Raw genomic sequence first — 25523 nt, forward strand, 5'->3', positions numbered from 1 at the left:
GAGAGGGGGCGAGGGCTGGGAAGCAGTGTAGGGGGTGATGGTCTTAGTCTGTGGGGACAGAGGGGTCACGAGTGAAGTGTAGGGCCGATTCAGGGATTCCATTCTGGCCTAAAAGGAGTATAAGGGGGAAAAAACACAACAAACCCATGTTAGAGAAGTGCGCTATGACTGTGAAGCTAACAGGCGTGGAAGCTGGACACACACTAGAAGGGCGCAGTGAGACCGACAATGTCAGAAAATACACTCTGACATCCAGGGCAAAAAAGGACACAGAAAGTGTGTTCCATTCAAAATCTTCTCTAACAGGTGGGCTGCCTGACAACCCAGGAAGGCTTTCCTGCTGCGAGGGTATGATTCCTGACCTCGGCATGTGATTTCCACACACACTTTCCCATGTGGGAACCATCTGTGCAGGGCCCTGGCCGGTCCTGACTCTAGCAGGTGGATATGCGGCTCCTTCACCTTTCCGTCCTGACTGCACCCACACGGAGCAGATGCCATGCCTGGGATGGGTGCTGGAAGAGGGTGTCTGAGGAGGGATGCGCAGCGCCATGTGGGAGAGTTAGTGTGCTCAGCATGCAGGCACAGGCAGTGAAGGAGCACATACACACCTGTGTCCTCCTGATACATGCACCCAGCATGCACAGAAACCCAGCAGTGCAGGTACGGGGCATTTCTACGTTTGTTTTACTGAGAATGTGTTAAGAAATGCTCTGTAAACATTACAGCAAAAGATCACAAAATATCACACTGAAAAAGCCAGAAGAAAATAAGTGGGAACTTATGGAAGACAAAAGAGAAAATATCAAGAAAGGAGAGCTAGGGTTCGCAGCAACCTGCCACCCATTCCACCTGGGTACTTCTTCCACTCCACTTGGGTGCTTCGTGGCAATGCTGACATTGATTTATGGAGCTGGTCATGCACCACTGCAGCTTTTTAAAAGGGGAAAGACGTTCCCTTGGTGTTTACTTGGGGTGCACCTATTAGACTTTTTGAACAAACTATGAATAGACAAATCATCTGTTTTCACTTATGACGTCTGGCACTGAGAATGCTTGGATTAGTGGACTAGAAGGCTCACTACAGGCTGACTTCTAATACCTGCCAGAACACTTGAATGTTTCTTTAAAAATAACACATGGGGAAAAGCATTAGAAGGAAAACATGGTTATGGGGACACCCAGGTTAATGTTCCAGAGAACAGCCCTGACCTTCACTGGGCCCTGCCTTGACTGGCTCAGGGATGCAGAGCTCAGCTGTGCCGGCAGTCTTGCGTGGCACCTGAGACCGAAGTGACAAGAAACAGAAGGATCAAGACTCAGATAGACTTACACTGCATGCCAGGGCTTATTCTCTGAGACTCTGGAATGATGAACCTTGTTTTCTTTTTTTTTGGTACCGGGGAATGAACTCGGGTCCTTGTGCTTGCAAGGCAGGCCATCGAACGGCTGAGCTAAATCCCCAGCCCTAAACCTTGTTTTCTAATCACAAAACACTCTGCCTTTCTTTTCCTTGGCCTAACAGGTAACAACTGGGCAGTTCTACAACTTGGAACCTTGTGCTTACGACCACTGGGCTAAATCCCTGGCCCCAGAAAATGTTCTATCTTAAAAGTTTGAAGGAGTTAAACTGTCACTGATAAAGGACAGAGTTTTTTTTTGTTTCAGATCATTAGAGCCAAATAGCAAATACCTGTTTTTAAGGAGAGGCCAGATTGACAGGTCTTTCTCAAATGGTCTCTTCCATTACATTTAGCAAGACTAAAGATCTCTAGGTGGAAGACTGACATACCCCCAAGTAAAATTCCCAATAAAGGAGTAGAAAAGCACTAGCTATATGCCCAGGAGAACCACAAGTTTCTATGAGTAACTTGAGCCACTGTTACCTTGTTGGACTCCTCTAACTGAGTGCCTCGCTTCCAGGCTTCAGAGAAGATGGAGCTTACGATGCTCTGGGAGCGGATGTGTACCCCTGGCTGGGTGTCAGAGACGCCACTGTCAGACTGGTTCGAGTGATTGGACTGAGACTCTGTTATAAAGAGTGAAAAAGCAAAGATTAAGTCAGTCATTATTCTGACAGTATGAATATATACTTTTAGGTCTTTTACCAGGACCAAAAGCTATGCAGAATAGCAATAACTTAATTTTGCTGAGCTCATTTTATTATAAACACAGCTAGTATTTTTCATAGAAAATGTCCCTTATCTTAGGGATTAACAGGGAATCTTTTTTTTTTTTTTTTGGAGATAGGGTCTCGCTGTGTAGTTCAGTCTGGCCTTAAACCCACTTATGTAGCTGAGGCTGGTCTCGAACCCACAGTGATCCTCCTGAATGCTGAAATTATAGGTGTGTGCCACCATGACTTTAAAAACAATCAAGATTTACTGGTTGTTTATTAAATAGTTCGCCATGGGAGATTGAAAATTACAGTAAAAGAGCCCTGTTTTAAAGACTTTCACAGAGTGTTTCTTAGTTTTGGTTTGATGCTTTTCTTTCGATTAGACTGAGATAAATTTGGGAAGAGCACAGAACGAATAAGCCATCTTCTCACATTCTATGAGGGGCACCTGCAATCAGTGTGACTTCCTACTTGATGATACTGATCATGATCACTGAAGTTCTGTTTCTCAGGTTCTCTGCTGTACAGTTAATTCCCCACCTCTGGTACTCTTTGGAAGCAAGGTCACTGTGTGCAGCCAGCACTTGAGGATGGGAGAGATAAGGTCCACCTCCTTGGAGACAAAGTGTCTATGTGAACCAAACCTGTTGTTTGTTTATTTAGTAACTTATTCATATTAGTGTGGACTCATGGATATTAATAATTTGGGTTAGTACCCTATACTACATTATATATTTCATTGTCCAGTTCTTCTAGTTTTGCCAGTTGGACTTAGATTGACTCAAGTCTTTTTAACATACTCAGGTAGTCTTATTGTTACTGAGGTATCAGTGTTTCTAGGGTCAGTTGAACAGAACTAGGAGATACATGTATGTATATACATGTATACACATACACATTCTAAATCTGTTTTAAATTAGGGAGGAAATCAAATCATACAGTTTTAAAGTCAATGAAAGACAAAAAAAAATTAGCATGGGCCTCATTCAGGGAACATTTTGAAACTTGTTTACATTTGCTTAAAGGATGTGGAAATCTGAAAGCCCTATTTGATTAACACTGATTTCCTGTAAAAATGTTAGAAGGTTTGATGACCTGACTGGTTTCCTGAATTGTAATTCTGAACTAGTACACTGCAATGTCAGGAAACCTACGTGGAAAGAGAGCAACCTCCTCATAGATTCTGAGGAAAGATATTCTGCCAAGCAACCTTTTAGCCATACATTTCATCAGTATGAAATGGGTTTTGAATGAACTTCATACATATAAATAACCAAACTACTGGCTTTAGAAGTCTACATACTGATTTGTGAACTAGTCCATGGTATTGCCCATTCTAAAAGTATGGCTTTGGTTGTTTTGAATCAAGTTGAAATGATCAGGTCTACTATCAGTCTCCACAGTAGTACTAAAATAGTGCTTTGAGGCATCTAAATTACCTGGGATGCTGGAAGAGCTGGATCCTGATTTAATACTGGAGCTGGATAAGGATGTCCAGTCATAGGCAGACTCCATCCTCTTCATGGCTTCTTGATAGTTGAAGTAGAGCTGCTTCCCGTACTAAACAGAGGCAGTAAATGATGACACTGAATTGTACTTGTTATTAGAAGGATGAGGTAGCAAAGCAGACATGCTTCTGTTTACTGATTTATAGTTGTATTAATACCTATAATACTCCCAAGTCTTACAATATTAGCAAATTGTAATCTTATCTTTCTTCGTTTATAGAAGAGCAGCAAGAAGAGTTTTTATTATGTTAATCATAAATATTTTTCACCTCAAATTCCTGATCCAAGGCCCAATCACTATTCAAGACAGTGCTCCAAATCTGATTGCTAAATGATTATTAATTAATTAAAAAAATACTTTGCTTAGGCTAACTACTGCTATGAGAATCACATAATACTTTCTCCAAAGCCAAAAATAAATCACTGTGACACTAGCCATGCTTTTACCAGCAGTGTTTATCCATGAATACCAACTATTATCACTACCAAGAAAAAAGAACATTTAAAACATCAGACTTAGGCCCAAGAAAATGAATAATAGCAAAATCATGAACACAAGACAATCAGAGTAACTGTCATGAAACCAAAACTGTGTCATTAAACACCCATCCTTTAATGTTCATCCCTTCAGAAGGAAATGCACCTTTGCAATGCGGATCCCATTGACCCACTGATGCAGGGTCCTCATATCATCACAGCAGAGGTATTTGATATACTGAGATTTCTTCTGGATCTGTGGGTGCTGCAAGATTAAAGGCAAAATCTAAATAAATCTCCTGGAGAACTGAAAACTTCCTCAAAGCTTAAACTTATCCTGGTAAATTACTAGAGTTATGGCCAAATAATAAATGTATTTCTCATATGGTCATAAGGCCAAAAAAAGTGCACACAAAGTAAAACTTGGGTTAAATTTTAGGTCAATCTGTCCAAGTTAAAGTAGACATTCATACCATAGGAAAACCCCAAATATCTCTTCTACATTTGAAAGAGACAAAATCCATCATGGCTAATTCAGCAGAATTCTTAATCTATAGGATTAGGAAAAGGGAAGAGAATGTGTATTTCAATTTGAACCCACTGAAATGATGGGTTCGGGAGACTCCAAACAAAAGAGGGACTTTGGTGAGGCTTCAGTGCTGCTCTGGAGTTGTTACTGGGCCAGGAACACAAAGTGCACAGCACAGATCCAGGACAGGAGCCCAAGGCCCCATACGGTGCTGTAGAGGAGACAGATGACACTCCTGTGGAGGTCTGTCTCCCCTGCACCCCCCACCGTGCGAGTGCAGTGTGCTCTCCAGGAGCCAGTGCTTCTCCAGGGCACCCTCACTACTTCACAACTCGATGCACCTGTAGTGAATCCTGCATGGGTGTGTGTGTGTGTGTGTGTGTGTGTGTAATTCAACGCCACTGGACCTCAGCCACCAGTGTCCCACACCACACCGAATTAGGATGTAATGTGTTATGTTTATGACTTTTCAGTTAGTTTGAAAACTGAAGTAATGACTATATTTTGCCTGAAAATTACTTAAAATTTATTTAATTACACGAACAAAAGCAACTTAAAAATTTTATCCAAAATTTCCCACATTTATTTGTTGTGGAAACAATAAGATCAATAAAACAAGTCAGGGAAAAAAATCAAAGAAAAATTATCCTCTACTCTTTTCACCTCCTCTCTCTAATGTAGATGCCTGGATAATATCCTTAAAAGCATTATGGTGTAATTATTTGATTACATGTAAGTCAAACATTAGACTGTTTCTAGTTTAAAATTTTACCTTCCAACATAATCAAGGCACTCACAGCAATCCTTATTCAAGCTCTCTTTTAATACTGCAGGAATCACCTGTTCCAATAATATCCTACTTTATTTAAAATGTCATCTACTGAGCCCTTATTATGTAATCAGACATTACATAAAAAATTTTTTACATATTTTAAGTTCATTCAGTCCTCACAAAAACTCTATCACCATTACTATGATCTTCACATTCTGAAAGTGCTTAAAGATAGAGGGTTAAAGACAGCATTCAAAGTTTTTCCCAGTTAAGTGAAAGAACTGAGATTTGAACCAATTTCATTCCAGCAGCCATGACCTTAACTATTACGTCATACTACTGCCTTATTTATAAGGGGTAAAATCTTTTTTCCGCTAAAAGCAAGTACAGAAGAGACACTCATTGCTGAAGCACAGAATTTCAACTCTGAGATTTTTTTTTTTTTTTCTTGGTACTGGGGATTGAACTTGGGATCTTGCACTTGTGAGGCAGGTGGCGGAATCACTGAGCCAAATCCCCAGCCCAACTCTGAGATAAAAAGACTCCAGAGGACTAGCTATAAGGAGGTCATTTCATTTCTAAATGATGCTGATTTGCTATTATTTTGGAACAGATACATATAGGCCTAAAAATAAACAAGTGCATGCAAGAAAAAGAGCCATGTACCACTCTACCTTATCCCTTCCATGACCATTATCCATAGCACATTTCTGTAGTAATAATAGTGCTTTATAAGTTCAATGCAAACAACTTTTCCCTTCCTGACTACCATAGGGAAACCAACTATTTTGCCTCATTTCTATAGGAATGAATTTTAAATCTTCCTAATGCAACAAATATGGTATATAATTTTTAAAACATAGGTTTCCCTTAAGAAACTTAATTACAGATGAATACACATTTCAGAAATGTGTTATCTCTTTCAGATGTATTAACACACATCCTGTTTGTTCCCACTTTATCAAATTTCATGAATAAACTTTACTTACCATTATTACCTTTTAAAAACTAATTACTAAAATGTGCCTGTGTGTATATATGAGGTGCAATCCAAGTATGTGGTGAATGTTTAAAAAAATTATGTAAATTACACATGGCTATCATTTTCCATCAAAATACCCATCCCCTTTGACTCAAATACACTTATTCTACTGTTTTTGTCACTTCTTCTTCTTCTTCTTGGTAACGGGGATCAAACTCAGGACCTTGTGCTTGCGAGGCAGCCGTGACACCACTGAGCTAAATCCCCAGTCCTGTTTTTGCCATTTTTTAAAAGCAGTTCTGGAAATGAGGTATGATAAAAAAAAGTGTGTTGTCATCTACCTTAGTCACAGGATCTGAGCCACCATAAGACCTCTAGCTCTTCCCCAGAGTCAAAATGACCATAAAAGGGAAATATTGTGAATTGATTTGGGACCTTGAGGCAGCCCTGGCAGCACAATTAAAGATTCTCATGAAAATGGACTCCCAGAACTACTTCTGAGTGGCAAAAATGATGGGCTAAGTGTAAGTGTATTTCAACTGAGCAGAGTATTTTAGGGGCAAGAGAGATTAATGGTAATATGCCTTTTACTGTAATAAAAATATTAAAATTTAAACATTCTCCATATTTGTCAATCAAACCTTGAATATTTCTGGTATCCTACATTTCAATGGAAGGACACAGCCTGAAGCTGACAGAGTAGGTCCTATAAACACTAACTTGTATTTGTGTAGGCCCTGTGCAGAAGCATTTTCTTTAGAACTCATACTCAAGAACAAAAATATTTGTATAGGTAAAACCTAGTATAGATTTTACAGGAAGATATATCTTTAAATCTCAATAGTTGTGTGGTCCTGGGCAAATGGACCATTAGCTCTATACTTTAATCTCTGTGCCTGCAGACTGGGGACTTCAGGATAGACTCGGGGCTGATGTACATGTCCTTTCCAGTGCAGGCCTGTCCACCTAGTGCTCTACAGTAAACAGTGGTGATTAAGTGGTGATTATTACTATTATTTCTAGCTAATGGTATAAAAGCAAATATGGAATACAGGGATCACTAAAAGCAAATATGAAATACACAAGACTGTAAAAACAAAAGGAAAAATCCTTGATACAAAAATATTCTCAAGAATTCTGTGAGTTACAAGAGATTATAATACAAAGTGAATATTCCATATCCAAAATGCCCAGGATTCAGATTTCAAATTTTTAAGTATTTTGGAATATCTGCAGAAACTTTACTGCTTAGGCATCCATAATCCAAAAATCTGAAACAAAAAAAATTTTTTTGTGTGGTGCTGGGGATTGAACCTAGGGCCTCATGTCCAACCAACAGGGGAAACTTTTTGAATGTCATGCTGGTTCTCAAAAAGTGAGATTACAGTGCATTTCAGATCCTGGATTTTCAAGTTAGGTAGCCAACCTGTAAGAAGTAATGCTCACAAATAGTACTGATTGTGACAGACACTGTTAGCTGCCTTTCCCACAGTAGCTGCCTCTTCTTCCTATTTCTTATCAGATAGAGAACAGTCCCTCACTTGTGTCTCACAGGTGTGAATTCTGACTAGTGAAGGGCAAGCACAATGGTTTTTATTGAATGGTTTAGCAGCCAGAATGCACTTTAGGTCAATAATCCTTAAGGATGCCATGTGTGGTTATATACAACTCTAATCTCAGTATTTTAGGAGGCTGATTCAGGAAGATCCCAAATTCAAGCCCAGCCTGGACAACTTAGTGAGACTCTTCTCAAAACATAAGCCCTCAAGGGTAGGACTATTGGGTAGCTTCTGGAAAATTTTTTTTTCCTTTAAAAAAAAAAAGGCAAATACAGTACAGGGAGAAACAGTCCCTCTCTTGCTGGATTTTCCTAGGCCTCTCTCTCATGCCTAGACATGCAGTGGCCATCTTCTAATGGTGAGGTGAGCCAGCCTACCCTAGGAGGACAGGCAGAAGACAGAACAAGGAAAGACAGGAAAGGTGTGGATTTTCACAATTCTGAGCTGCTGAAATAACCAGCTCTTACTGCATTCATGTTATGAGTCCTTCAAATAACTTCATTTTATGTAGGTTATGTCTACTGCTTGAAGGAGTAAAAAATATATTATCATGGCATATTTTTAAGTTAAAGTCACTTAAAAAACAGATCCAAAAGGAACACTTAGATCTTCATGCTGTTTCTTGAAAACAGAAGATGAAATTCTTAGATAAAAGATGTCCTGTCTATATGAATAATATACTGTTATCCTTATAGTCAAGGATGAGGTCAACCTAAGAATTCTGTGCAGACCTTCTTAAGATAATGCTATCTTTCAGGCTTGCTTATGTAATGTTGCTTCTGTGTACAGCTAACTTCTCTTGATGTAATCCAGCATACAGTAAATGACTCCACTACTTCTTTGGGTCTTTACTGCTTTATGGGGGCCTCTGTGCCATATAAAACCAATGTCATGATTTTTTTGTCTGTCTATGTAGCTGTTTTTTCTTGTCAATCAGTTTAATTCTCTTGCCAAGACAGGCCTCTGAGAAGATGGAAGTGAAGTTTTTCTACTTCTTCAATAGTCACCCCATTAGAAATTAAAGCCCCCAAATTAAGAGTTTGATCTCTGGTACCCCCCCCAAATTAAGATACAAAATTATATAAAAACATTTTACACTGGTCAATAGAGAAAAAAAAAATCATCATGTTATGTGACCTTGTAGAAAACTCCACTATACATATATATACAAATGTATAGTGGAGAATCAGAGTATAGAAGACACCTTAGCATTATGAGAAAAATAATTTTTACATCATGGTCTTAATTCTCAGGGGCCTCATTTTGAAAACTGCTAGGTGAAGTTACTTTGTTTTGACCTTAAGCAATCCTAAGCAATCTGAATGATTCAGGGGTGGTCTCTGAGAAATTGAAGGATTGTTATTAGATCTAATTTTGTCAAAGTAAGCCCCCACCCTAAAATAAATGCTACTCTCTAGAGCCAAATGATAATTCTTAGAGAAGAGAGAAATACAATGTGATGTATTGTATACATGTAGACTTGAGGGTCACAAAAATAGAGCCAGGGAGCCAACTCATGTGGAACTTGGGCACAGTGCCCTCTCATGGTTCTGCTCAGCTCATACAGGAAAATAAATAAAACATAAGATTTATGTCCCAAGTTTAGCCCTGATCTCAGCTTTCTTAAAATAAGCCTACTAAATATAAATCTCATATAATCAAATATATTTATATATTACGGCTCAAGATTTATAATCAGCATTTATTCTTTATTGGCATGAATCTAATTAAGGCTAACTGGCTAAGGGTCCACTGTGGCATAGCACAAGGTTTTTCTTTTCTTTTTTTCTTTTTATTCTTTGGCTGTGCTGGGAATCTAACCCTACAACTTGTATATGCTAAGGAAGTGCTCTAGAACTGAGCTACACTCCAAGCTCTACCATTCCTTTTTTAATGTGCAGAATAAAGCAAGAAATAATACACTTCTTGGAGATCCAAACTATTGCAAATGTCCAATAACCCATGTCTAACATATTAAAATTCCTAAAAAGAGGTATGTGCTTACCTTTAGCACCAGACAATAGTCTGTAGGAGCTTTGTATTTGTTCCGATAGTCCTGCCCATAGTAAACATTGACATGATCCAGCTGGAGAAAGCACACCAGATCCCGAGAGACCTAGGATAAAAACACCCAAAAGACCAAGTTAACAGTAGTATACAAAGAAGCAAATATCACAGCTAGTTACAATTTTTAGTTGAGAATATAAATTTTATTAAGTAGAAATTACTATTTTGCAGAAGACAATGAAACTGTTTATAAACATTTGTTCTTTAACCCACAATATAACCCCCCCAAATCAGTTCATATTGTTGGTTTGTGTCTAGATATCCCCCAAAGCCTCACTGGGTCATAGGCAGGGCTTTTTCATAGGTGGCTGGGTCTAGAGTATGTGATGCTGGAGGTGATTCATAGTGTAATACTAGGATTAAGGGTGTGTAATTATTAATCACTCCACTGTTTGGTTTGGCATTGACAGAATATAAAAGGGGCAGAAAGAAACTGCTAAGGTCCTTTTCTTGTTTGCTTTGCTACCTTCTGCCTGCCATGAACTGTTCCTCCTCTGCAATGTCTATTTGTCATGCCACCCTACCTTGGAGCCAGCTGACTGTGGACTGAAATCTTTACAGCCTGTGAGCTAAATAAGCCTTTTCTCCTTTAACTTTGGGTGTTGGGTATTTTGTCTCAGCAATGAAAAAAGTAACTAAGATACTGTCTTGCTATTCATAACAAACATTAACTTTTTTGGGAAATGCTGACATTTAACGAAACTTTTAAGTATAGTGGGGTATGTGTTAAATACAGCAGTGTGTAAGAGAGCTCATGGGAATGAAGAAGAAAATATCAAGTAGTTCAGGGCCTATAAAACATGACTCAAATACAATGATTCTCCACTGGTGGTTTTCTTACCAGTTAAATAGGGGCAAATTTTGCTTATAGAATGGTTATAAGACTAAATGACACTATGACGTCCTTAAAATAGTTGTCTTTGAATTAGTACAAAATGATAGTTACACCAAATGAAAGCCTATCATTCAAATGAAAGGGCTGTAAACCTAGAAAGCTATTCTTCCCCAAACAAAAACTACTCTGGCAAGAGATTAAAAAATAATAAATGAAACTATGATTTCAAATTTCATAAAAGAAATGAGATGGGCCCAACTAATGAAGTGAAAAAATTTTGAGTTTCCTTGTCTTTGTAGTTGGTAGATTATAAACAATGTAACCTGTTCTTCCTGAGTTGAAGTAACAACATACTGTGGACTCTCTATTTATGACCCACTTGACATACAAACAACTTGGGTTACAGCCAGATTTTAGTTTTAATTTATGATCAAAGTTGAGTTATGTCCTATATGCTCACTGTTTGTACTTCCACATACAGATTTAACCCTTAAAAAGTTCTGGAAGGAACATTACATCATCTTTTCTTGTCGGGGGTTAATTGAGAAATCCCACACCAATGTCTAAGGACACTGAGCTCCGCCTGGAAGAAAGTGAGGCCTACAATTATAAAAGAGAGAAACTTTGAAGGCAGCATAGAGGAACTGAGCCTTCAATTGACCAACTTGAGTTATAACCAGCCCTTGAGAATGAATTGAGTTCCTAAATTAAGGGTCCACTCTAATCACTACAAATTAAAATCAATTAGCATGAAAGAAGCTCAAACCCTACCTAAGGGACTTACCTTTGCTTTTCCTTTAGGGACATAGTAGATACCAGATGCACGCAAGAGAAAGTATCGCTTTTTCCAGGACTTCTTGCCGTCATCTTTCAACCAAAGGATTCCTTCAATTTCTGGCACAGTTACAGAAGAACCACAGAAACATTCCTAAAATAATAACAAGATGAGCTGCAAAGACTTATGAACCTTGGATCCTCAGAAAAAAGCTATATCTACCCCTAAGAGATGCATTACACTAAACCAGAGTGGTTTTGTATTAAAATCATGCTGCTCATTTTATCTGAATCTGAACTTTCTAAACACATGAATTTATTTTGGAACTAATGTGGCAATCCTAAAAGGTTTAATAAGTAAAAATATATATTTTGTGAACAGCTAATTATAATCAACTTTCCCTCTGGGGAAAAAAAAAAAAAAAAGGTAAAAACAGCACAACTATATCTTTCATAAACCAGCCCTACTTCCCACTTGGCAGCTCCTAAAAATTTACTACTTCTTTTAGTTCACTAGAATATTGGTTGGCAAAAAAAGAGTTTGTCAAAGTTTCTTCTGAGGTCTAACCTGTTCGCACAGTTCAATTCTCTCCCTCACAGCATCAGAGAATATAGGCTTTTTGAGTTACAAATGTCTCTGTAAATATGGAGCACACCATACTGGACTTTAGAAGGAACTTAATATTTCACTTGTAAAATGTGCAGAAAAAGGGGCGGGGGAGGCATACCTCCAGCAGTACTTCTTTGTTTCTATCTGCCATCTCAGCTGTTTCCTTTTTCCCTAGAAGATAATTCTGGAAAAACAATGAAATGAAAGTTAAAGGAAAAACCTACCCTATTATTCCCTTGGCACAGGCAGATATATGATTTCTTCTATAGAAACAATAACTCTAGGTCTCTTTTTGCCAGCATAGAGTGAGAGAAGCACTGCTTTGCAAAGCTCCCAACATATAAGCTTCATCATTAAAATATTCAACACTAGCCTCTTCCTTGTCTAAATATTTGCCATGCATTATTCAATAAACTGCCCTCTCCCAAATCCTGAGGTGATGGCACATGCAACAGCTGATAGTATGTTTTGAAATATTAAAAACAGCGACATTGAAAGTACTTGAACAGTTTATAATCATTAAGTGCAAGTAAAACAAATTTCCTTAAATAATGCTGAGCTTAACACATCCAGACGCACAAAATTGACATTCTGGCTTTAGGAAGAAATCCCAGATTCTGCCAATAAAACTAACGATCTCATTTCCTTGGTTCAATTAAACCTGAATTGTAATTATTAGTATAATTATTTTTCACAGTTGCCTACAAAAAGATCTATTGATATCCCAACATATGAATTCTTCACTAAAATATTCAGAGAAGGTAAGCCTGTAGGAAGGCTATTCAATACCTTTAACATGGCTGCAATTTTTCTCATTAGTATTTATTATGATGGAGTTCTTGTTTTTTGTCACCTATTTAGATTTTCATAGACTATCTAGGTATTAGGGAGTATTACCTCAAATATGGTTTGGGAATAAAGGTAACATATATTAGAACGTGGAGCCATTTATAATTAATATTGTGATTTGTAAAAAATTCAAAAGAAAGTAAAAATTAAACAGATAAATGGCTAGAGATAAGAGTTCCTTTTTTTTGATGAGGGAAGAAACTCACCAAATAAATTAATGGGTTTAAAACAGCTCAGGGTTAAGAAGCAGAGAGACCTGGTAATTCCCTGGAGCTGCTCCTGCTTCCACACTGGTTCATCTTCTGTGAGGCCTGACACCTGGGCCCCAAAGCTGTGTTGCCTCAGCAGCAGTGACAGATGCTCCTGCGGTGTTTTGTAGCTACAGTGCTCCAACAGAGTGGATGCCAGTCTCCTAACTACTAATTTAGCAACAAGAGAAAATGAGACACATACCTAAAAGCCCTGACCTCTGTAAGTTATTCAGACTTACTCACCTGTGGGTTTTTAAATAGTGCATATTTTTCTATACGCTCCATAAATATAAGCTTGTTTTGGCTGTCTCTTGTCCAATTGAGAAGATTTTCAACCAAGTTCTCATGGTCTTCAAAGATTCTCTCTGTTCCAAAATAAAAAATATCAATGTATTTTTTAAAGAATTCACCAAAACTGCATTAAAGACATGAAACCTTGCAAGATGATTCAAGTCAGAATCACATCCTCATTTTTTTTTTTTTAAATTAAGAAAGTCTCACTATGTAGTTGAGGCTGGCTTTGAACTTACTTATAGCCCAGGCTGGCCTTGAACTCATGGGAATCCTTCAGCCTCAGCCTCCTGAGTGCAGGGATTACAGGTGTGTGCCACCATACCTGGCCCAGAGTCATGGATTCTTAACCAACACTAACCTCCTGGGCCCTTACATGTTGAGATATACTCTTGTTTTATATATAAGAAAACACCCTAGTAATGTGAAGCGAGTTAATGAAGGTTATACACTGGACAGATAGTTCTGATCTGCAGCATGTCATTCTTCAGCCTCTAGTTTTTTTTTCCATCCACTTTTAAATTGAACGTATGTTCCTCTGGCTTCATGTTAAACCTTCTCCAATTCTTTTATTTATTTACTCCTCTCATCCTAGCTCTGTCTTGAGCCCCCATCCTAAATGGTAAATATACTACGTTGAAAAGTTTATTCACTGCAGACATGTTTTGAACTGCTTCTTGACTTCAATTCAATACACATGGTTTAAGGGTGATAGACTAGTGACTACCACAAGTGGTCAGTTTCCAAGTTGTTCTTGATCATATTGTGTTGCTGATTGTATCAGTTGGGACGAAGGATTGTGGTTGATGTGATGAGCTGTTTTCTCCGATGTTATGAAGATGAGAATGTCTGTGGGTTGTTAGAGACCCAGAAGCTAGGGTGCAACTATATCGGGAAGATTTGGGTGATAACCCAGAGATTAAACCAAGGACAGCCCAACAACAAAAATGAAAATGAGAAAACACTTAAGCAAGACACAAAGACAGACATCCAGTTCACCAATGGCAATCAGTAGGGCAAATGAGGATGAAAAGGCTGATAGTGAACCACCAGGACACCCTGAACTCAAAGCAGGAAGTAACAAAACAGAAAATCAGGCTCTAGAAAAATTCAAAACAGAAATAATTTCCCAGATAACCATAGAGATGGTGAGCAAAATGAAAGTCATGATTCAAGACTCTAGAACAGAAACTGACAAAAAATAAATAAATGAGCTCAGGATCACGATATAAGCCATGAAGGCCCAGCATAAGAAATGGAAACAATAAACGCCCAATATAGGAAAGAAATGGAATCCATAAAACAGATTCAAATAGATATCCAGGAGATTAAACACTTCATTGAAAGTATACGCAACAGGATAAAAGAGTGCGAAGATAGAATCTCAGATATAGCAGATAAGATTGCAGTCAGTGACCTTGAAAAGCGAGATCTCTTAAAAACAGTAGGGGATCATGAGAAATCGATCCAACAACTCCTAGATGATGCAAGGAAGAATAACATTAGACTGATAGGAATCCATGAAGTAGGAGGAGAAAGTACAAATGACTTTAAAAAGCTGTTGACAGAATTAATGACAGAAAACTTCCCAGAGGGGAAGAATTTGACATTCAGATAAGTGAGGCATATAGGACCCCAATTAGCCACAAACCAAAAAAAAAAAATCTATACTTAGACATATAATAATCAAGATCCCCGAAACCCAACAGAAGAACAATATACTACAAGCAGTAAGAGAAAAGAAACAAATCACATGTAAAGGAAAGCCCATCAGAATCACAGCAGACTTTTCAACACAAACCCTTAGGTCAAGGAGAGCCTGGAGTGAGATATTTCAAATCCTAGAAGAAAACACCCTCAAACCTAGACTGAGGTATCCTGCAAAACTCTCTTTTAAAATGGATGGGGAAATAAGATACTTCCACTACAAAGAACACCTGACAAACTACATGAATCCCAAACCAGCACTACAAGCAATTCTAAACAATATCCTAGAAAAAGACAATGAAGGTAACAACACCATGAGGCCCAACAGAGGAAATCAAATAGTCAAGGCAAGAAACTAAAAGGAGAAGGTGAAAAAGTAAAAAGAGCCAACAAAAGGCCAATAACATGACAATAATAAGTCAGAATATATCAGTTATAACCATCCATGTCAATGGCCTCAAGACACCAATCAAGAGAAATAGACTGGCAAAGTGGAATAAGAAGCAAAATCCAACAATATGTTGTATACAAGAAACACACCTAGTGCAAAAAGAAGCCCATAGAGTGAAAATGAAAGGATGGAAAACAATTCTCCATGTGACAGGAGCCCAGAAAAAAGCAGGGGTAGCAATCTTATTTGCAGACAAAGCAAATTTCAAACCAAAACTGACTGAGAGACAAAGAAGGCCACTACATCCTTGTAAAGGGAACAATTCAAGAGGAAGAGATGACAATCATAAACATATATGCACCAAATACTAATGCCCCCAACTATATAAAAGAAATATTAAGAAACATGAAAAACCAAATAAGCACTAATACAATTGTAGTGGGGGATCTAAATACCCCACTTTCACAAATAGACAGATCATCTAGGCCAAAAGTCAACACAAAATACTAGAATTGAACCAAGCTTTTGAAAGCATGGACTTAATAGACATTTATAGAGTGTTCCACCCCACAAAATCAGAATATACCTTCTTTTTGGCTGCACATGGGTCATTCTCCGAGATAGAACATGTACTAGCTCACAGAACAGGTTTGAATAAATGCAAAAGAATCATAGTTATTCCCTGTATATTATCAGATCATAGTGCAATCAAGCTGGAAGATCAATAGCACAGGAAACCATAGGAACTTCACAAACACATGGAAATTAAACAACACTCTCCTGAACAATCAATGGATCACAGAGGAAGTTAAGGGAGAAATCAGACAATTTTTACAAATAAATGAAAATGTCAATACAACATAAAGCAAGCTATGGGACACAATGAAAGCAGTTGTACATGGAAAATTCATAGCATTGAATGGCCACACTAGGAAAACAGAACAGAGCTCAAATAAACAACCTAATGATGTATCTTAGACTCCTAGAAAAACAAGAGCAAGAATAACCCAAAGCTCAAACAAGAGAGGAAATTATAAAGAGCAGAAATCAATGCAATGGAAACTGAGAAAACAATACAAAAAATAAATGAATTGAAGAGTTGGTTTCTTGAAAGAATAAAAATTGATAAACCCTTAGCTAACCTTATCAAAAAAAGGAAAGAAAAGGCTCAGATCCATGCAATCAGGAATGAAAAAGGTGAAGTCACAACAGATTCAACAGAAATCCAGAGGATAATCAGTACCTACTTTGAGAACCTGTACTCTAACAACACAGAAGAAATGGACAGATTTCTAGATACTTATGAATTACCAAAGTTGAACAAAGAAGATAAAAAAGCATTTTAAACACCCCAATTATAATCAATGAAGTCGAAAATGTAATTAAAAATTTATCAACAAAGAAAAGCCGCGGTCCTGATGGATTCACAGCTGAATTTTACAAGACATTTAGAGAAGAACTGCTGCCATTACTCTTTAAACTTTTCAATGAAAGTGAAAGGGAAGTAATACTTCCAAATTCATTCCTGGAAGCAAGTATCACTTTGATTCCCAAACCAGGGAAAGACGCAACTAAAAGAGAACTACAGGCCAATCTCCTTAATGAATATAGATGCAAAAATCCTTGATAACTAGCAACCAGAATACAGAAGATTATCACGAAGATCATACATCCTGACCAAGTCGGATTTATTCCAGGGATGCAAGATTGGTTCAACATACATAAGTCAATAAATGTAATACACTATATTAACAGAGTCAAAGACAAAAATCATACAATCCTCTCAATAGATGCAGAAAAAGCATTTGACAAAATTCAACACCCATTCATGAAAAAAACCCTGCAAAAAATTGGAATAGATGGTCTATATCTCAGCTTAATAAGGACTATCTATGAAAAACCAACAGCCAACATCATATTAAATGTCTAAACACTGAAAATGTTCACATTAAAATCAGGAACAAGAAAGAATGTCCACTATCACCACTCCTCTTCAATATAGTTCTGGAAACATTAGCCATAGCAATTAGACAAGAGAAAGAAATTAAAGCAATAAAGATAGGAAAGGAAGAAGTTAAACTGTCATTATTGGCTGATGATATGATACTCTATACTGAAGACCCAAAAAACTCTACCAAAAGACTTCCAGACTTAATTGACACTTTTAGCAGAGTAGCTGGATACAAGGTCAACACCCAAAAATCAATAGCCTTCTTGGACACAAATAACAGAGTCACTGAGAGAGAAATTAGGGAAACAATTCCTTTCACAATAGCATCCAAAAAAATGAAGTATCTAGGAATCAATCTAATGAAATAAGCAAAAGACCTCTACACTGAAAACTACAGAACTCTGAAAAAAGAGATCGAAGAGGATATAAGAAAATGGAAAGATACCCCTGCTCCTGGGTAGGAAGAATCAACATAGTGAAAATGGCCATACTACCAAAACTACTATACAGATTTGATTCAATGCCAATTGAAATTCCAACACTATATTTCACAGAAGTAGAAAAAAGAATCCAAAAATTCATTTGGAACCAGAAGAGACCTAGAATAGCAAAAGCCATCCTAGGCAACAGAGACATGGCAGTGGGTATAACAGTTCTCAATCTGAAACTATACTACAAAACCACTGTGATAAAAACAGCATGGTACTGGCAAAGAAACAGATCTGAGGATCAGTGGAAAAGATTGGAAGACACAAAAGCAAATCCAGATGTACTCAGCTACCTCACCTTTGACAAAGGAGCTGACCATCCTCAGTAGAGGAAAGATAGCCTCTTTAATAAATGGTGTTGGAAAAACGGGATTTCAACCTGCCAAAGATTAAAACTGGACCCTTATCTTTCACCATGCACTAAATTAAAATCCTAGTGGATTAAAGATCTAAACATTAAAACAGAAACACTAAACTTGCTGGCAGATAAGTTAGGCAGAACTCTTGAAGACACTGGCATAGGAAAAGACTTTATGAATAAATCCTCAGTAGCACGGGAATTAGCACACAAAAAAAATCAAGAAGTGGGATGTCATCTTATTAAAAAGCTTCTGTACTGCAAAAGAAACCATCAACAGAACTAAGAGAAAACCTACAATGTGGGAAAAAATTTTTACCAGCTGTTCCTCGGACAAAGGACTACTATCAAAAATATATAAAGAACTCAGAACAATCAGCTCCCCCAAATATAAAGACCCAATTCATAAATGGGCATCTGAAATGAACAGACATTTCTCAGACAAAGACGTAAAAGAAGCAAGCAAATATATGAAAAAATGTTCCACACACTGGTCATTCGAGACATACAGATGAAAACAACACTGAGATTCCACCCCACAAAGAATGGCTGCTATCAAGAAATCAATCAATAACAAATGTTGGCAGGGTTGCAGGGAGAAAGGAACCCTTCTCCCTTGTTGGTGGGAGTGCAGACTGGTGCAACCACTATGGAAATCAATATGGAGATACCTCAAAGAGCTGAGACTAGAGGTTCCATTTGACCCAGCCATCCCTCTGCTGGGTATCTTTCCAAAAGAATTAAAAGAATCATACCATGGTGATATATGTGCACCCATGTTTATAGCAGCACAGTTTGTAATAGCTAAAACTTGGAAACAGCCCATTTGTCCATCAGTTTGAAAGTGGATAAAGATGTGGTTTTTCTATAAAAGGAATACTATTCAGCCATAAAGAAGGAGAAATCAGATTCATTCATAGGAAAATGGATACATATTGAGGATATACTCCTAAGTGAAATAAATAAGTCACACATGTGTAAATACCGAATAGTTTCTCTGGTGTGAAAAAGTATAACAGTACTATAATATATAAACTATAATAGTATATCCTAATGATATAATTGACCATGTGAAATAGGAAGAAAAGTGCTAAAGGTGTAGGGAAAATGGGAAATGCAGGGGAAAGGTAGTAAGGGAAAAGAAAAAAATATGACAAAATGAAAAAATGGAAATAAAGTGTTTGTAAATGGAGAGGGGAGGAGTGTTGAAGGGCGGGCACGGACAAGGGAAAAAAAATGAGAACCAAGACCTGTCATGTAGAGGTATACGAGCCCAATAATGAATGTAATTGTACTGTATACCTTAAATGTACCAATAAACTCAATAAAAGGAAAAAAATTGAAACATACGTTAAAGAACATATTCTAGATACTGATTTTTAAAAATCTGTTCCTGTTTTGTTTCCTTTAAATTTAAATGCTTGTACAGAGACATCAGTACCATACAGCCAGTTTAAACTGAAAATGATCTTGTATTCAAAGAAGTCTCAAAATACCTGAGGTAAACCATTTGGTAATTTTGGAGGAAAAGATGAAAAAATAAAGGCCTCAAAATGCTTCTGCAACATGAAAACAGTAGGGATTACATAGAAGTATAAAAGCAATTAAAGCAATGACATTACTAACCCATTTGTAACTCAGAAATGGTTTCCACCAGCGACCAGTCTAAACTATAACCACAGTGGGATTTGTCCATCAGGTTATCCAGCACTTGTCTCACTGTCTGCCTTTCATCCACCATCATTGTTTTAGAGCTGTCATCGGACATGTGGACTCTAATCACCAGCTATAACAGGTAAAAAATAAATTAAATGAAAAACAAAAAATGGCATTCTAGAAAGGGATTTGAATATTCTACTTAATGTCTAAATATAAATTAAAAAACAAATGTGACTATGTGAGAAAGACTAAAAATTGTTTATCAAGTAACCTACCTAAATAAATTTAAAGCCTTTAAAAATGTAATAAAAATTAAGAGTCTTATGTTAAATTTATTCTTACTCTTTTAGAAGACTTCAGAATAAATTCATTCTTTTTATAATACATCTTACACACAAAAATATACATTGAAAATACATTATTAGAATGATATCCCCATCCACTGCTCTGTAAAGGAATACTTAGTAAACAAGGCAAGTCTTCTTAAGTCCAGAAAACTGATAAAAACCCCAACCAGGCAGAAGCCCATGCATTACCTTTTTCACTTGTGCCTCTTTAATTTTCTCCAGGGCAACTCTGATCTTCTCAGCTTTCAATTTTGCTGCCTGTTCTTCCTGTGAACATAAAGCACTTCAAATAAACCAACACTAAAGTGACGAGAATACCTGAGAAGTTTTTTTTTTATCCTTAAGGATGTTTCTAGCATAGAATTTCATTAAGAATATACTTATACAGTTAGAGCACAGTCTAAAAATAGCCATTCATAAAATGAAAGCAGACATATTGTAGAAAAAAAGGAGAGTTTTCTATAAAATGCCTTACAGTAGGATTAGATTCCAAATTCCAAAGTGGGGGGGAATCTGTGGTGTATAGTAAATTAGTAAATTTGATTCTGTCAATATAAAGCAGACAATATCTATAAGGCCACATGTGGCCCAGCCAATTTATTTTTATACAGCCTCAATTCTGCATTTTTACAGTGCCTCCAAAGTATAGGGGAAGCTTTCGCATATTCATGTTTTGATTTGTTACACAGAAAATGTATAAAAATATCAACAGTAACAAACGATTATTTAATTATCCACAACCGTTATTAAAAACCCCTGATAAAAAAATGTGCAAGTACAGTTTCATTAATATACTAATATAAAGGAGGTTGCTGTATATTCTAAGCTTTACTTTGCTTTGGAAATTTATATAATCATGTGAATAAAGTCAAATTTATTTCTAATGCTTTAGTAAGATTTTTTAAAATGCTAAATATAATTTTCCAAGTATCTTAAATTCTAGTAACTTCTACATTAAAAAAAGCTAGATTATACAGTTATAAAATTTATAAAGAACTAAAACCCTCTATTTTTTCTGAAATAGAATAACACTAGTCTTACACCAGTACAATACTTGTAATTTCCATCTATAGGCCATAAATACACTGTAGCATTACTCTCCAATTGAAAAAAAAAATTTTAAGTAGTAGACTTTTGTTAATAAAGGACTTTTTTTTTGGTACTGGGGATTGAACTCAGGTCCTTGTACTTGCAAGGCAGGCCACCAAACCGCTGAGCTAAATCCCCGGCCCTAAAAGATTATTTTCTATTCTCAAGCTTTTGACTGCTCTGGAAAATAGCTAAGAAAAATAAACATTTGTATCTTATATATACCTTTATTTAATATGCCCTTAAAATAAAAAGAAAAACCTAATTATGTCAGCCAAAGTTTATCTTCTTTTAACTGTAATCAAAAACCACAATCCACATGCCATTCTTCATTAAAAAGCTAAAGTAGCTTCCAGAGCAAAAACCAAAAAGCCAATTCATTTAATAAATTTACCTACTGTTCACCTAAATTTATCAGTTCTTATTTATGCATTGCTTCTCTTTCTACTTCATACTCTCACTGTCTTCTCTCATTTTAAGCTACTTTGTGGAGCAGAGAAACTTTGGTAAGGAAGGCAGTAAGCCTGCTTGCCAGAAATCTGATCCCTTTCAATGAAAGGAACCAGTAAATTAACATAATAACCAAAGGTCTGGAAATACTATCTGTAAACTGAATTAGGCAGAGAACAAAGAACTTTATTTTAACAATGTACAGGGGTAAGATTAGACTTGGTTCTTTACTATTACAGATATATTCCTCTGACTAAAAGATAACATTATCCAATTCCCTCATGCTTTATGCAAATAAACAAATAGAATTATAAAATATGCTGACTACGTTTTAACATGTTTTTCTTTTAAAAGCAAGCTATTAAAGACTACTGCCATTAAAACTCTCAATATCTAGGATTCAGTCTGAGAGAAATATCATTATTAGGTAAATTATCAAACCACAGGTTTGAAATGCTTAAAACTGTCAAGTAATTGATTTCATACAAAGTGCTGGAAAGCATTTTCCATTGCCTCATCCTTATATTGGTATGAGTGGTTCTGTAGCAAAAGGAAATTTATCAAGGTATACTTGCAAAATTTATTTCATGTCTGATGAGGAAAATCTGACATGGAATTGGTGTTTTGTGTATTTGGAATACAACATGAACTTCTAAATAATCAAATCTTTATATATAATTAATCCAAAGACATGAAAATAAAGATTAGAAGATGTTCTTGGAGCTGAAAAACATTTAACAAAAAATAAGGACTATTAAAGAAAATAAGACAAGCCAAAAACTGAAGAAAAATATGTGTAAAAAATATAAAGGATTGTTATCCAAAATACAGAAAGTACTTTTAAAACTCAGAAAGTGACTCAATTAAAAATAAAACAAACCAAGCAAACAATCAACCAACCCCAAGAGTACTTTGGACACCTCACCAAAGACTGTATATAGATGGTAAATAAGCATATGAAAAGATGGCCAACATTCTTCTCCTTACAGAACTAACTGCAAGTTAAAATAAGACAGCACCACACACTTCAGACAATGGCCAAAATCCAGAACAATGACAATACCAAATGTTGGTAAGGATGTGGAAGAGCAGTAATTTTCATTCACTGCTGGTGGGAATGAAAAATAATACTGGCACTTTGGAAAACACAAAACTAAATACATGTTTGCTATATAATCCAGTAATCACATTTCATTTATGTCTGCAAAAACCCTACAGATGGATGTTTATAGAAGCCTTAGTCATCATAATTGCCAAAACTTTGAAAAAACAAAGATGCCCTCCAATAACTGAATAGATAAACCATGGTACATCCTGACAATAGAACCTTAGCACTAAAAAGAAATGAGCTATCAAGCTACCAAAGGCATGGAAGTGTAAGACTTGAATAAGCTAAAGTGACTCTGTGCTAATAGGCCAGACTGTGCTTCTTCATATGCTAATTGCTACCTTGGTTAACAGCCCGCCCAGGGGCAAATGGTTTGACAAAAGGTGACCCTAGAACATTTCCTGCATAAGATAAGCAATGTGTTTGCAGTCTTGTTCTGTGAATTCCCTGACTCTTTGTTTAGAAAAACCTTATAAAAAGCACCTCAGCCCCTGAGCAGTTGCCTCTCTGAGCCACCTGGCTCCGGGAGTGCCATCTGGCCAGACTAATAAAGGTCTCTTTACCATCTAGCCTGGTGTGTTCCTTCCTGGGTTTCTCGTTTCTCCGTCGAGCTCCCGGAGCCTCGCTGGGTGTTAGGGCCCAGCATCGTGGAGGCCTTTTTGGCTGTTCACGCTCCATGGAGTGGAAGTGAGACTTTAGGTCTTACAGAAGGAAGCATTAGCAAGTGAAAAAAGTCAATCTGGTGTATAATTCTAACTATACTATACTCTGGAAAAGTCAGAATTATGGAGACAGTACAAAGGTCAGTGGTTACCAAGGATTAAAGAGGAGGAGCTAACAGGCAGAGCACAGAGGATTTTCAGGGCACTGAAACTACTATGCCTGATATTCACAGTGGTGGACACATCAGGACCTGAAACTGCCGTAAAAATAAAGTCTACCTAAAACACGAATAAATATTTAAATATTACATTCTGATATTATAAATATGAAAATTTTATGCTCCCATTTTTAGTATTTGAAGCACTGACATACAAAATTTTCAATTATAGGATTATCTTACACTCATAAATCAATTTCTGCTCCATACACTAGAAGGGTTAAACAAGTAAGAGATTGTGTACAACTCATTAACATATAATAAACCAATTAGGCTTCCTAACCATCAATATGAACCATCATTTTTATGTAAAGTATATTAGATGGAGCTGTTTTAACAAATCCAAATCCAGCTATTCTTCCATTTGTTCAAATGCTACTCTTCAATAGCTATATAAATTGGTTTGTGTAAGAACTCTCAAATTTAAAAGCTAGTTTATCTGAGTATCATTACTGGAGCAAAACTAAAAATGAAAATACTTGACTCAAATTGCAAATTTCAAAGTATTTTCCCCAGGGATTTAGCTCAGTGGTTCCAGCACCTGCCTTGCAAACACAAGGACCCGAGTTCGATCCCCAGTATCAAAAGAAAAAAAAATTCATAGTATTTTATGTTTCCTGTAGATGTTAAGCCTCTTCTCTGTGAGTTATATTTGCATCTACTATAGTTAAGACAAAACTATTATCTTAAACTTGTGAAAGAAGAAATTGTCTTAAGATCCTAATGTTACACAATACAAGAAAGAGCAATAAATCTTTGCTAATGTGTTTAGATGGTATATTTAGAAGATCTCTAAGATTATAAGGCAATGAAAATCTATGTTCAATGACTAATACAAAGGAAAAAGCTTTCTTCATCTCATGCTCTCCTGACAAACTCAGGTCTTAACTCTATTAGTACATAATGATCAAGTTCCTTGTGTGCCCCTTATCTTTTGACTACCCTTTTCTTCACATTGTCTTACAACTACCCTAAACATAATGAAAGATACCTCATACATACAAAAACTTTCTCTCCTCTTTGTTTAAAAGATCCAGAAACAACCCATTTTCTACAGCTGTGTGGCTATCAGTGACCATCAAATGCCAAGCTTCCTCAAATTTACATGAAAGACAAATACTTAGTGAAGATTTTTGATTAAATGAAAACCAATGCCATGGTTAAAAAGTGTTAGAAAGTACTCTGTGTGGTAAGAATTAGAATACCTGTACTTAGTCACAGCTGCAGAGGGCCAGTGAATTACTGCAGCTGAGAAATTAAAGGCCTATGGGTTCAAAACAAGCCCAGCTGAAATTAAGGGGCTAGACAGATTCTTTGGAATCTAGTTTATTTGACAGATTACAACTTTAATGTAAATTAATGATTCAAAGAGAACTTGGAGTGATATAAACAATCTAATTCCCATTAAATAATTTATTCTATAAAACTGCTTAGAACCAAGATAACAATTTCCTCTTAAGAAATGATACAAT

At 36.6% G+C, this 25523-nt stretch overlaps 1 protein-coding gene across 1 annotated transcript in view; it reads right to left on the reverse strand.

The window, feature by feature from the left end:
• Window positions 1-25523, reverse strand: part of Raph1 (Ras association (RalGDS/AF-6) and pleckstrin homology domains 1) — a 58366-nt gene that overhangs the window by 2083 nt on the left and 30760 nt on the right. The window contains exons 4-13 of the mRNA XM_033764572.1: window positions 20714-20791; window positions 20145-20304; window positions 13576-13697; window positions 12351-12416; window positions 11633-11776; window positions 9952-10062; window positions 4271-4369; window positions 3559-3679; window positions 1887-2029; window positions 2-108 (exon numbers count right to left, since the gene is read on the reverse strand). Coding sequence (XP_033620463.1) covers window positions 2-108; window positions 1887-2029; window positions 3559-3679; window positions 4271-4369; window positions 9952-10062; window positions 11633-11776; window positions 12351-12416; window positions 13576-13697; window positions 20145-20304; window positions 20714-20791 — 1151 coding nt within the window. The remainder of the gene's footprint in view (window position 1; window positions 109-1886; window positions 2030-3558; window positions 3680-4270; window positions 4370-9951; window positions 10063-11632; window positions 11777-12350; window positions 12417-13575; window positions 13698-20144; window positions 20305-20713; window positions 20792-25523) is intronic.

This window comes from Fukomys damarensis, unplaced genomic scaffold, assembly GCF_012274545.1.
Source record: "Fukomys damarensis isolate Sample0158 unplaced genomic scaffold, DMR_v1.0_HiC HiC_scaffold_16, whole genome shotgun sequence".
NCBI classification, from domain to species: domain Eukaryota; kingdom Metazoa; phylum Chordata; class Mammalia; order Rodentia; family Bathyergidae; genus Fukomys; species Fukomys damarensis.